Source organism: Salvelinus alpinus, chromosome 30, assembly GCF_045679555.1.
Source record: "Salvelinus alpinus chromosome 30, SLU_Salpinus.1, whole genome shotgun sequence".
In the NCBI taxonomy this organism is placed as follows: Eukaryota; Metazoa; Chordata; class Actinopteri; order Salmoniformes; family Salmonidae; genus Salvelinus; species Salvelinus alpinus.
Genome location: NC_092115.1, coordinates 35,525,008 through 35,539,739, shown reverse-complemented (window position 1 = coordinate 35,539,739; position 14,732 = coordinate 35,525,008). Strand labels below are relative to the sequence as shown.

Here is a 14,732-nt window from a genome sequence, read left to right as displayed (position 1 = left end):
GGTCTTAACCCGAGAACATGGCTCACTTCCTAAGAAATAGTGATACATTGTGAAGTTTTCCTACCAGAAACGCTTTTATTTTGAAAAGAAGGACCTCTGCTAGGCAATGGCTGTAGGTCATTGTAGAGCGTCTCTGTCATTGTTTAGAAAACTAAAATTGAAGTCTTCACTTAGTACACAGAGTGGTTGTTTACCTGCTGTCGTAACTCATCTCTGTTATTTCGCTTCAACAGACTACATGAACCAGAATGGAGTGTCGGACATGATGAACCCCGTATACCAGCACCCCGGTGCCCCTCGAACCCTCCTCCCCACCATCTCCTCAGACGACACAGAGACAGAGTACCTGAACTGCTATAAGAACGAGGCAGTGGGGCCTGAGTACCTCAACACCCTCCAGCCCTCTCTCCTCTCCCCCATCACCTCCAGTGGCCTCACCACCACCGCTAACAGCCTTTTCCCCATGTTCAATGGTCTCTCCTCCCCGAGCTCCAATGGCCTCTCCCCCACTTCCAATGGCGGTCTCCACTGCGTCCAGAAATACCAACCCCCGAACAGTATAGATAACCCAGACTACCAGCAGGACTTCACCCCTTCCGTCAAGACCCATGCCAACGGACACATCCCGGCCGCAGAGAACACAGAGTACCTATGCCCAAACTGAGGCCTGTCATCCCTTACCTCCCACTGTGGATGAAAAGAGACACCGGGTAATAAGACTCTCTGTCCCACTGAGAGAAGACATAATGTCTTTGTTTAGCAGGGGTAGCGGTACCATGGACTGCTTTGCAATGTATTTATCCCTGCCTAAATGAGCCAAGTGTGTGTGCTTTCTGTTGTTCGCCAGTTGTAGTACGGTACAGTGCTGGAAAAGTCTTCTCATTCCAAAAACTCTTCCATTTCAAATGGAGTCTGAGCTGATAGTTTGATGAGATGAGACAGAAATGAGGCTCTTGGTGTTTAATTCCATTGGGTGAAAAAAAGCAAGAGAATACCTTAGGCCTATACTTTCAGACACTGTAGCCCATATCAGAAACCCATAGGTGTCATGTTGCACGAAACAATGTTGTGATACGAAAGTGGAGAAACAATATTACTAGACAAAATAACGTATCCTTCAATCCTTGAGATCAGATGCTCCCTGTGAAAGAAATGTAAAAACACGTATATGCCCTTTTCTTGCCAACACATAAACGGTACATGTACTAGAAGATGTCACTGATACAGTATTGGTGTATTGAGTATATAGTATTGGGTATTTAGCTCCCACATCTAAAGGGCTGGAACTGTTAGAACAATAGTTGGATGTCTGCGCTCTTCTGTGTGGAACCTACAGTTTGAGACCTGCTGGAGTCAAATGTTGCTGAGCGTTAGTGTCGGAAGTGGGAAGGAGGAGGCCCTCATCGGAGTCTGATGGTGGCTGGTCCATGGAGGGCGTTGATGGAGGAACTTCTGAAACCTTACAGGACTCTTCCTAAAGAAGCGGTTGACGAGAACACCTCTGTGGCAAATATTGCTATTGATGACTTTGCTGAAGGCTTTTTAACTTTCATCATATGGCCAGATGGGAGAGACACTGCCCCCTGTTGGTGACCCATTGTAACTGCATCAACATTAGGACATCGGTATTGCTTATTATTGTTTTGTACAGTAAGGCCTTTCATTCTAACACTACATCGTTAAATCTTCTCACAGCTTTAAAGTCTTGCACTCTTGCTCAAACTTTCAAAATTAATCTCTTTCCTAGTTTTAAATGAACATATGAAATAGCTACTTGTCATGTGAGATCCTGCTGTTTGACAGAGGTCCATGTATAGATAAGTATGAAATGATGTTGTGTACAATATATTCAATATGGCCACCTATAAATTATCCTATCAACATTCCTCATTTAAATGGTCTTGCCACTCTATATATAAATATGCAGTTATTGATGAGCTGTAATTATTTCCTTTCAAAGTGAAAATGAATAAAACGTATTTATATTTAACTATTTTACGTGTTTTTTAAAGACGTATTTACATATTTTAACTGTTCAACTGACAATCTGAGTGCTTTTCATTCTGTTTTACTTAGCTGAACAAACAAGATTATTAAGGGTCTCGTAACAAAAAAGGAAACGTTACTGTAATGAAGGCCTGAAGAGTCCAGGATTGAATGTTCTGTGTGTCAACGTGAGAAGGGTGTACTTGCAGCCTGCAATTGGGGGCGTACAAAACATTAAGACACTTTCCTAATAACGAGTTGCACCTAGGGCTGTGGCAGTCATGCCATTTTGTCAGCTGGTTATTGTTATGTAAAAGAATGCCGGTCTCACGGTAATTGACCGTTAATCAACATAAACACATTTAGCATCTCCAGGCCTCCACTCATTCCCAGTTGTCTTGAACACACTGAATTCGGAAGTCGAAGATTTACAAGTTCCCAGTTCTTTTGAACCTTGCATTAATCTCAGCCGCAGGGGGGCGAGAGCAACAGAGGGTCCGCTTCTCACGGTCCCTGCTCTCTCCTTCCCTTCCGCCGGTGAGGCTGACCAGAGAGGGGGGGGTACCTTTTTTCACTTGATGCGAAACACAGCATATGCTTCATGCACAAATTCATGTTGTGCCTATGACTAGAGAAAATGAAATATACTGTACTTCGATATTAAAATAGACACGACGAGCTGCTAATAATAAAATCGCAGGGCTATCAATACACTTAGATACTCATTCATTGCAGCTGCAGCGAAAGTAGGGAGAAGCAGGTTTTAGTATTGAATAAAAACATTATTGACAGTGCTGAATCAAAAACTTAAACATGAACTCACTGATAAAAACACCAGCTCTTTGTTGGATTCTCTGACCGTCTCGATTTAGTTACAGATCTCCAGGTCCACCTGGTAGGCAAGGTTTGTCTTTTCAGATAAATGAAATGGTTCAAAATGGGAACACTTGCCTACCCGGTGCGCAGAGCTTCTCATTTAAGTACTGCCAATAGCACAACATAAAAAAAAAAAAAAATTAGGCTTTTTTGGAGAAATATTTGGTGATTGACTAGGAATGCCTTGAATATCAACCAGTCTATCAGGATCAACCAGTTGGTGACCACTTGCCTACACCATAACAATTTTTACATTTACGTCATTTAGCAGACGCTCTTATCCAGAGCAACTTACAAATTGGAAAGTTCATACATATTCATCCTGGTCCCCCCGTGGGGAATGAACCCACAACCCACAACAGACTGCAAAGTGAAATATTTTACCTGGCAAGAAAGACCGGGCAGCAGAGCCTACCGGTTGACGTCTCAATCGCGTTGTGCTTGTTTAGGCCAGCAGAGGGGGCTGCTCGCTATATCAGCTTCATTCACTCTTCTTCTTCTACTAACTACTTGCTCGCGATAGTTTTAGAGAAAACTGCTGTGGAAAACTCGACCAGAAGCTAGCAAGTGTCAAGTGAATCCACAACATCACCAGAAACGTATTTTCAAGTCAGGTAAGTTACAATCGTTTGAGATACTAGCTAGTGATGTTATAATGTCACAATTTATTATATAGATAGATGATCTGCTCTATAAGGTTTTAAATAGGTTATGCTAGCTAACGTTAGCTATGTAGAATAAGTTAGCTAGCTAAGTTAGCTAGCTACTGTTATGGTAGCTAGGTTAAAAAACTTTCACATGTAAACATGCAGTGGACGGGCTATTTTGAAAATATGATTGTATTAAATGAATGCACAATTAATTCTGAGAATATTTTTGTATCTTACAATTTTAATGGTTTGGCATTATAACTACTGTGAAAATATATTTAGAAATGTTCATGATAACATTAGCAGTGGAGAGGAGGAAGACTGGAAAGGAAGAAGAGTGAAGGAGACAGAGGAGGAAAGGTAACGATATGGTTACAGAGCCTGACAATGTATTATTCCAAACAATGTTTTTGAGATAAAATACAAAAATTAGGCAAGCAATGGGAATCTGTTAACCAAAGTATTTGATCTAATAGTATGCTGTTTATTAATACAGATTGGAGAGAAAGGAGAAGGGAAAATTAAGGGAGTAAAAAGAGGGAAGCAAGGAGAGTGTAGAAGAGTGAGGTGGAAAGGTGAAGAGAAGGAAAGGAAGACGAGTGAAGAAAAGAGGAGAAAGATTGGAGGAGAAGAAAAAGTTAAGAGAGTAAGAAGAGTGACACAAGGAGAGTGAAGAAGAACAGACAGAGGAGGTACAATGACTGTTTCCAAGAAACGGAAATGCACTTTTTATGAAAAACATGATGAGAGAATTTCCATTAGTAAGCTCAGGTCAAGACGATAGAATCGTTCACTGCACCCTTTGTAATTCCTCTTATTCAATTGGCAGCCGGAGAAGAACGGCAGTGGTAGAACATCAGCAGACGAAAAAGCATAAAGCCTCTCTGATTGGCCGTGTTGGTATGCCCTCTGTCACCACATTCTTCAAGAAGGTAGAGCCTTCCCAAGAAGAATATGATTTAGCTGTGCAGGAGGGTGTCTTTGCATACCACACTATGCGACACAATCCTAGTTACAGATCTATGGACTGCACAGCAAAACTGACATGGAAGCTTTATGAGCCAAAGTTTACATGTGCTAGGACAAAATGTGCACCATGGGCAACTACTTTGGTAACACAGGACCTAGACCAGGTTGAATTTGTGTCCCTGTCCATTGATGCGTCCAATCATGGACATGTAAAGCTGCTGCCAATACTAGTCAGATATGTAAGATATATGATGCCAGCACATCTGTGGAAACAAAACTGCTTGATTTTGTTGAATTGAAAGGAGAAACATTTTAGTACACAGCAATGTTCGCTGGATGTCCATGCTCCCTGCTCTAGAAAGGGTGCTGAAAATGTATGTGTCATTGAAATCCTTTTTTATTTCTGAAGACAAATGCCCTGTTGTCCTGTGAACAGTGTTCGAAGATCCACTGACTGAACTTTGGCTGGCCTTTGTCCATGGAAACTTGACCATATTCAGTGACATGATCAAGATGCTTGGAGGCCAGGACCACTGTGCTGTGGAGTCCGCTGCAATTCTTAGAAACGTTGAGGCAAAATTCACTGCAAGACGTGATGACAACTTCATTCCAGTTTTTGTCAGAGGACTTCTGAGAGAGCTAGAGGAAAATGGAGCCATGTATAAAGAGAGCTTTCTTAAAACATCCCAATCATTCTTCACTATGGCTGTGAACTACTTGCAAGCATGGGGAAAGCACACAGATAATCAAAATATTTACATGGTCTCCTTTTAAAAAGGCAACCTCTGCGTGAAGAGATCCAGAAGGCAGCAGGCACGCTGCAGAACAAATGCCCCACTGTAACCATCAATGAGGATGCATTGTGTGACGAGGTTACTGGCCTGCAAGAGTTCCTAAAGGGGGATCGCTTGAAGAATGGAAAACATCTGAGACACTGCTTAGTCAGAGATGGAGCACGGTGGTTACCCACTTCAAAGAGAATGACATCCCACACACTAACCTGGCTAGATTAGCGTCTGTTGTCATGTGCTTACCTGGAAGTAATGCACCAGTCGAGAGAGTGTTCTCCCAAATTAATGATCTTTGGACAGCAGCAATAAATAGGTTCACTGTTCCTACCAAAGGCCATGCTTATTGTGAAGACAAACTTCAACCTCCCCTGCCAGGAGTTCATGGAGAAGCTGGCCAAAGACAGAGCAATCCTGAAGAAGATACATTCTTCTGAGAAATATACAGATTAGGTTGGTATAAGTATATTATGTAGTTACCAATCTCATCATCGTCTTATTTCTTTATTATGTTAAGTATTTCACATATACTATTGTCTGTTTTTTCAATTTTGCTCATGTTCTCTTCTGCTCTTATTCTACCAGGACCATGGAATGGCTGTTCAGATCGGACAGTTATGTCTTGTCTGTAGCGTTTCTGTAATATATTTGTTTTCTCTGTCTATCACAGTGTGCCTGTTAGACTAAATACATGAAACTGGAATTGTCACCCTTTTTTATTTCATAGATAATATAACATTGGATATTTTAATTATATTGTAATGACCTGACTAGATCATAAAGGAACAATTGTCCAGACAGAGGCTTGAGTTTACGAATTGACGGTTTATTTACCCAACTTTACACAGGCTACTGTTTGGCCGTAGCCCACGCCAAATAAATGAAAGATAACCACAAGCCAACCGTGACCTTCTCTTGTGAAGGCCAGACATAAGAGAGAACAAAGGCTAAACCTGGTCTTAACTTCCAATGCTCCATCCCCCTGCCCAATCCCCCTCCACGCCACTCCGCCAACCGCCAGGATGCCCGGCATCAGAACATTCCAGGCATTCCCGTGATTGGCAGATAGCAGGTTGATTGGCATGTCGGACCCCGCGAACACTGGGTACTGGTAAGTACAACACAACCACCTACTAGCCTAACACATAACACACAGCTGTCTGTGCGGGTCGCTACACAGCCCCTCCACCACAAAGTCCCTCGTCCCCGAGGGAACAAACAAAGTCTCTGAAGCGACCCGGAGGTCTCCTTTGCCTGCGTGGCCGTGATGGTCGCAGAGTGCCCCTCTGGGAACCAGGGGATGAATGCAGGGATATGGGGGACAAGGAAGCGGGAACGGGTAATACAGTCCGTGGCTCTTGGGAACCACGCGGTGACACAGGGAGGGAGACAGGGGGAGTGGGCTGTCTGGAGCCTTGTCTGCGGCACCTGGGGGTGGGTGCCTGGAGAATGTCATTGCCAGAGAGGGGAATTGTGGGGGTCCCTGGGGTTTGGGGAGAAGAGCCCCTCTGTATGGGGCTAACCTGTCCCGGTGCAGTGTCACCTTTCTCCCCCTGGGAGGAAGCTGCACCCAGTAAACAATCTCCCCTACCCTCTCCAGCACGCTGCAGGGTCCCACCCAGTGACTGTCCAACTTGGGGCATCTGCCTTTTTTCCTTAGGGGGCTGTAGACCCAGACCAGCTCCCCAGCCACAAAGTGCCTTCCCCGGGTGTGCACGTCATAGTTCCTCTTCTGCCTCACACCTGCATTCACCAGGTGCTCTCTGGCGAAGGTGTGGGCTGTCTCCAGGTGGTCCTGGAGTCTCCGGGCATACTCCGGCCCCGGGGGAACATGAGGGCTATCCAGGGGCCGACCAAATGCCATCTCCGCAGGGGTGCGGATCTCTCTCCCCAGCATGAGGAGGGCAGGCGTGCAGGAGGTGGAGTCTTGGACAGCGGAGCGGCATGCCATGAGGACCATAGGCAGGTGCTTGTCCCAGTCACGCTGGTGTTTGGAAGAGACGATGGCCAGCTGCTGTCCAAGCGTTTTGTTGAAGCGCTCCACAAGGCCATCACTTTGAGGATGGAGAGGAGTAGTGCGGGTCTTGTGCATACCCAGCCTCTCACACACGGGACTCAAAGTTTCTGCCTTGGTCGCTGTGGATGGACTCCGCAGCTCCAAACCTGCTGAACATCCCCACTGTCAGGGCGTCGACGATGGTCTCTGCCTCCTGGTCAGGCAGAGCATAGGCCTCGGGCCATTTTGTGAAATAGTCCATGGCCGTGAGCACCCAGCGGTTTCCACTGTCTGTGGTGGGGAACGGCCCAACTACATCCACTCCCACCCTCTCCATGGGAGCCCCCACTGGGAACTGTTGAAGCTGAGCATGAGAGAGGCCTGGAGGGCCCTTTCTTGCTGTGCAGTTGTCACAGCGGCAGCAAAGGTCCTCCACATCCCTCTTGTGCTGCCCCCAGTAAAAGCCCTGATGGAGGCGGCGCAGTGTTTTTGTGACCCCAAAGTGTCCAGTCCCCACCCCCCCCATGAGTACTCTGGAGCACAGCCTCCCGCAGTGCTTTTGGGACCACCACCTGCCACCTCTCCTCTCCCGTAGCTGACTCCTTCCATGCCCGCTGTAGCACGCCATCAGCCAGCCGCAGTCGCTCAAACTTTGACCACAACCCTTTGGTCGCGAGTGAGAGCGCTGTCACCTCTTCCCACGGTGGCCTCACCTGCGCCTCTACCCACTGTAGCACTGGCTGTAGGTCTGTGTCCCGTCTCTGCTGCTGCCCCCATTCAGCCACGTCGACAGTCTGCAGCTCACAGCAGACAGGCCTGCTCGCCCGACACACTGTGGCACAGACCCCCTCCTCTGCACACAGCTCTCTCCCGTCCCTCTCTCCGCTCACAGTGGCGGCAGCCGTCTGCAGTACAGGGCCGACGGGACGTCGGCGTTGGAGTGGCGTGCCCCTGCCCTGTGCACCACTGTGAAGTCATACGGCTGAAGCTCCTCCAACCAGCATGCCACCTGCCCCTCTGGCTCTCTGAAAGACATGAGCCACTGGAGAGCAGAGTGGTCAGTCCTTACAGTAAAGGGCAGACCACCCAGGTAGTACTTGAAGTGTTTGACGGAAGCCACAACAGCCAAGAGCTCCCGCCGGGTGACACAGTAGCGGTGCTCATGTTTGTCAAATGTTTTGCTGAAGTACGCCACCACTCTCTCCCCCTCTGGCCCCACCTGGGCCAGCACCCCACCCATGCCCACATTGCTCGCGTCTGTGTCCAGGATAAAAGGCAAGGTGAGGTCAGGGGGGGGCGAGCACGGGGGCCTCGATCAGTGCACGTTTGAGGGTGTTGAACGCCTCCTCACACGCCACTGTCCAAGTGAAAGCCTTGTCCTTCGGCAGCAGGCGGTTCAGGGGAGCAGCGACGCTTGAGAAGCCCCGTACAAACCTCCTGTAGTACGAGGCCAGGCCCAGGAAGCTCTTCAGCTGACGCTGGTCGGTGGGGGTGGGCCAGTCTCTGACAGCCCCTACCTTGTCCTACATGGTGCTGATCCCCTCCTTCGCCACTCGGTGGCCCAAGAAGGACACCTCTCTCCTCATGAAGTGGCACTCCTCGGGGTGGAGCTTCAGATCTGCGGCAGCCACCCTCTCCAGCACACGCCGTAGCGCCCCCAGGGCTGACTGGAAGGAGCTGCCATGGGCCAGGATGTCATCGAGGTATACCAGACACTGCTGTCGGGGGATGCCATCCAGCACCCTGTCCATCAAACGCTCAAAAGTAGCTGGAGCGTTGCACAGGCCAAAGCACAGGACCTTGAACTGCCAGTGTCCTCTGTTAGTGGAGAACGCAGTTTTGGCTCTGGCCTCTGGGGAGAGGGGCACCTGCTAGTAGCCACTGCAGAGGTCTAGTGAGGAGAACCAGGAGGACCCCCTAACCAGGTCCAGTGACTCATCGATACGTGGTATGGGGTATGAGTCCTTCCTGGTTACCTCATTCAGCCGCCTGTAGTCCGCACAGAACCTCAGCTTGCCCCCCTTCTTCGGAAACCATGACGACTGGCGCCGCCCAGGGACTGTCTGAGGGCTCAATGAAGCCTGCCCGCTGCATCTCCAACACAGCCTTGTCTGCCGCCTCCTGGCGTGCCAGCGGGATACGGCGGGGACGCATATTGATGGGTCGAGCATCACCTGTGTCGATCTCATGCTGCACCAGATGAGTCTGACCCACCTCTTCCTCACTCAGCGCAAAGCTGTCTCTGAATTCAAACAGCAACTGCCACAACTGTTCCTGCTGCTCGGGGTCAAGACCAACACAGTTCCTCCCCCATATCTCCCTCACTGCAGACAGTGTCCTCTCCTCTCCCATCTGGGGTAGCTGGGCTGGGGGTGGTGCGGCCCGGGCTCACAGAGGGCTGTGTCGTGGAGGTAGCTGGGGGAATGTAACAAACCGCCGTAGGTGACAGGGGGGCTGGGGAAAAGTCACACACAGATGTGGGGGAGGGGGGGCAGCCATGAGTCTCTGCTGCTTTAACTGTTGGTGTAAAGCGTTTGTTGGGTTGAGTGAATGTGACATGAGGGGGGGCCATGGTGACTTCCGGCCCTCCCTGGAAGCTCAGTGTGCCCCTATTTAGGTCTAACTGGCAGCCTGTGCTCCTAAGAAAGCCCAACCCCTAGATACAAGGGTCCTGCACAGCCGCCACCCACACAGGATGACGCACAGTCCTGCCCCCTACTGTCAGAGTCATTATTCCCTTCCCTTTCATGGGTGCCAGCTCACCTGTGACTGTGCGGAGCTGCACACTGAGTCGGAGTGCGGAGCTGCACACTGAGTCCAACCTGGCACAATATCTGGCCTCACCAGGGTTACTGTGGACCCAGTGTCCACCAGGGCGGAGCAGGGCACCCCCTCCACAGTGTTGGGGACATGACAAAACTCCACAACACAGGTCCGGCCCACCACAACAACAGGCTCCATCCGCCTGCCCTCGTCTGCTTCTGGGGGAAGTGGAGCCTTGCTTCCCCGTCTGTGCCGGTGGGCTCCTCCTGAAGAAGATGGTGGTTGGGATAGAAAACCAGGGGTCCGCACTACCCGGTCTATGCGGACCACCGAGCCGTTTCCCTGAGCTCTGGGGGACATGGGGCAATCCTGCCGCAGATGGCCTGGCTGGCCACAACCCCAGCAGATCCTGGGACCAGGGCGTGTGTTTCGTGCCGCCTGTAGCGACACAGCACGAATGAGTTCTGTCATTTCAGCCACCCATGCAGGCTTTTCCAGCTCCGAGCTGCTCTGCCCCCCCAGCTCGCACAGAGGGTCTGTCTCCCTGCACCCCCACCAAAGCCCCAGCCCACACCAGCTCCCTCTCCAAAGCCATCTCCAAGGCTATCTGCAATGACTCAGGATGAGCCAGCTGGGTCTGTATGCCCAGCTCCGTAGGAGAGAGCGCCTGTATGAACTGGTCCCGTGCTAGCTCGCTCTGCACGGAAGGGGGCATGTGAGCATATGCCCGCCGAGAGAGGCTCTCAATGTCATTAGCTAGCACCCGTAGAGGCTCTCCAGGCTGCCTGCGTCTATTACTCAGTTCGGAGCGCAGTAGCCTGGGCTGTACACACTGTCCATAGCGCCTCCTCAGCGCTCCCACTAAAGCACCATAATCACGTCTGTCCTCAGGGCTAATCAATATCAAACAGGCCAGAGCATCATCCGTGAGGCATAAAGCCAACTGCAGTGCCCTATCTTCATTCGACCACCCCCTAAAATGAGCTAACAGTTCAAACTGAGCATGAAAAGCTTCCCAATCCGCCTTACCGGAATACTTTGGGGTCTTAACAGATACGGACGCAGCCGGGAACTGGGCGCCGCCATGTTTGTTTACATCCTGAGCCCCAGATTCCTCGTCCCGCCGCGTCGACGTCACCCCTTCGGTCCGCCCACCAGAATCCGCGCGAAGCACAGTCGACGAAGCACTCATGCCCGCTTCAACAGCCATCACTCTAACGTCCTCCCTCAAGCGGCCTCTGGGCTCCGACGCCCTGGCGATCTCCTCCGACGTCCATGCACACGCACCTCCTTGGCCATAATCGTCCCCTACCTCCACCTTCACTTTTGGATTTCCTCGAAGCATTTTCAACCACGTTCTCACCTACGGTAGCTAGCCACAGAAGTCAGCTAGCTAGCTGGCTAACTTTTATCAACGTTTTTACTTCTGACACCAATGTAATGACCTTTTTATTTTATTTTTTTTATTTCACCTTTATTTAACCAGGTAGGCTAGTTGAGAACAAGTTCTCATTTGCAACTGCGACCTGGCCAAGATAAAGCATAGCAGTGTGAACAGACAACACAGAGTTACACATGGAGTAAACAATAAACAAGTCAATAACATGGTAGAAAAAAGAGAATCTATATACAATGTGTGCAAAAGGCATGAGGTAGGCAATAAATCAAATAATTACAATTTAGCAGATTAACACTGGAGTGATAAATCATCAGATGATCATGTGCAAGAAGAGATACTGGTGTGCAAAAGAGCAGAAAAGTAAATAAATAAAAGCAGTATGGGGGGTGAGGTAGGTAAATTGGGTGGGTAGTTTACAGATGGACTATGTACAGCTGCAGCGATCGGTTAGCTGCTCGGATAGCAGATTTTTAAAGTTGTTGAGGGAGATAAAAGTCTCCAACTTCAGAGATTTTTGCAATTCGTTCCAGTCGCAGGCAGCAGAGAACTGGAAGGAAAGGCGTCCAAATGAGGTTTTAGCTTTAGGGATGATCAGTGAGATACACCTGCTGGAGCGCGTGCTGCGGGTGGGTGTAGCCATCGTGACCAGTGAACTGAGATAAGGCGGCACTTTACCTAGCATAGCCTTGTAGATGACCTGGAGCCAGTGGGTCTGACGACGAACATGTAGCGAGGGCCAGCCGACTAGGGCATACAGGTCGCAGTGGTGGGTCGTATAAGGTGCTTTAGTAACAAAACGAATGGCACTGTGATAAACTGCATCCAGTTTGCTGAGTAGAGTATTGGAAGCTATTTTGTAGATGACATCGCCGAAGTCGAGGATCGGTAGGATAGTCAGTTTTACTAGGGTAAGTTTGGCGGCGTGAGTGAAGGAGGCTTTGTTGCGGAATAGAAAGCCGATTCTTGATTTGATTTTGGATTGGAGATGTTTGATATGAGTCTGGAAGGAGAGTTTGCAGTCTAGCCAGACACCTAGGTACTTATAGATGTCCACATATTCTAGGTCGGAACCGTCCAGGGTGGTGATGCTAGTCGGGCGTGCGGGTGCAGGCAGCGAACGGTTGAAAAGCATGCATTTGGTTTTACTAGCGTTTAAGAGCAGTTGGAGGCCACGGAAGGAGTGTTGTATGGCATTGAAGCTCGTTTGGAGGTTAGATAGCACAGTGTCCAAGGAAGGGCCGGAAGTATATAGAATGGTGTCGTCTGCGTAGAGGTGGATCAGGGAATCGCCCGCAGCAAGAGCAACATCATTGATGTATACAGAGAAAAGAGTCGGCCCGAGAATTGAACCCTGTGGTACCCCCATAGAGACTGCCAGAGGACCGGACAACATGCCCTCCGATTTGACACACTGAACTCTGTCTGCAAAGTAGTTGGTGAACCAGGCAAGGCAGTCATTAGAAAAACCGAGGCTACTGAGTCTGCCGATAAGAATTTGGTGATTGACAGAGTCGAAAGCCTTGGCCAGGTCGATGAAGACGGCTGCACAGTAATGTCTTTTATCGATGGCGGTTATGATATCGTTTAGTACCTTGAGCGTGGCTGAGGTGCACCCGTGACCGGCTCGGAAACCGGATTGCACAGCGGAGAAGGTACGGTGGGATTCGAGATGGTCAGTGATCTGTTTGTTGACTTGGCTTTCGAAGACCTTAGATAGGCAGGGCAGGATGGATATAGGTCTGTAACAGTTTGGGTCCAGGGTGTCTCCCCCTTTGAAGAGGGGGATGACCGCGGCAGCTTTCCAATCCTTGGGGATCTCAGATGATACGAAGGAGAGGTTGAACAGGCTGGTAATAGGGGGTGCGACAATGGCGGCGGACAGTTTCAGAAATAGGGGGTCCAGATTGTCAAGCCCAGCTGATTTGTATGGGTCCAGGTTTTCCAGCTCTTTCAGAACATCTGCTATCTGGATTTGGGTAAAGGAGAAGCTGGGGAGGCTTGGGCGAGTAGCAGCGGGGGGGGCGGGGCTGTTGGCCAAGGTTGGAGTCGCCAGGAGGAAGGCATGGCCAGCCATTGAGAAATGCTTGTTGAAGTCTTCGATTATCACGGATTTATCGGTGGTGACCGTGTTACCTAGCCTCAGTGCAGTGGGCAGCTGGGAGGAGGTGCTCTTGTTCTCCATGGACTTTACAGTATCCCAGAACTTTTTGGAGTTAGAGCTACAGGATGCGAATTTCTGCTTGAAAAAGCTGGCCTTTGCTTTCCTGACTGACTGCGTGTATTGGTTCCTGACTTCCCTGAACAGTTGCATATCGCGGGGGCTCTTCGATGCTATTGCAGTTCGCCACAGGATGTTTTTGTGCTGGTCGAGGGCAGTCAGGTCTGGAGTGAACCAAGGGCTATATCTGTTCTTGGTTCTGCATTTTTTGAACGGAGCATGCTTGTCTAATATGGTGAGGAAGTAACATTTAAAGAATGACCAGGCATCCTCAACTGACGGGATGAGGTCAATATCCTTCCAGGGTACCCGGGCCAGGTCGATTAGAAAGGCCTGCTCGCAGAAGTGTTTTAGGGAGCGTTTGACAGTGATGAGGGGTGGTCGTTTGACCGCGGACCCATGGCGGATACAGGCAATGAGGCAGTGATCGCTGAGATCTTGATTGAAGACAGCAGAGGTGTATTTGGAGGGCAGGTTGGTCAGGATAATGTCTATTAGGGTGCCCATGTTTACGGATTTAGGGTTGTACCTGGTGGGTTCCTTGATGATTTGTGTGAGATTGAGGGCATCAAGCTTGGATTGTAGGACTGCCGGGGTGTTAAGCATATCCCAGTTTAGGTCACCTAACAGAACAAACTCTGAAGCTAGATGGGGAGCGATCAATTCACAGATGGTGTCCAGGGCACAGCTGGGAGCTGAGGGGGGTCGGTAGCAGGCGGCAACAGTGAGAGACTTATTTCTGGAGAGATTAATTTTTAAAATTAGAAGTTCGAACTGTTTGGGCATAGACCTGGAAAGTATGACAGAACTTTGCAGGCTATCTCTGCAGTAGATTGCAACTCCTCCCCCTTTGGCAGTTCTATCTTGACGGAAAGTGTTATAGTTGGGTATGGAAATCTCTGAATTTTTGGTGGCCTTCCTAAACCAGGATTCGGACACGGCAAGGACATCAGGATTGGCAGAGTGTGCTAAAGCGGTGAGTAAGGCAAACTTAGGGAGGAGGCTTCTGATGTTGACATGCATGAGGCCAAGGCTTTTTCGATCACAGAAGTCAACAAATGAGGGTGACTGGGGACATGCAGGGCCT

The 14,732-nt window shown here is 49.4% G+C and overlaps 1 protein-coding gene across 2 annotated transcripts in view; it reads left to right on the top strand.

Moving 5' to 3' along the window:
• The window catches only part of LOC139560613 (epidermal growth factor receptor-like), a 70,830-nt gene extending 68,840 nt beyond the window's left edge, over positions 1-1,990 (top strand). For both annotated transcript variants that reach the window (XM_071377542.1, XM_071377541.1), the window contains exon 27: positions 234-1,990. In XM_071377542.1, coding sequence (XP_071233643.1) covers positions 234-664 — 431 coding nt within the window. In that variant the 3' untranslated portion in view covers positions 665-1,990. The remainder of the gene's footprint in view (positions 1-233) is intronic.
• Positions 1,991-14,732: the final 12,742 nt, after the last annotated feature.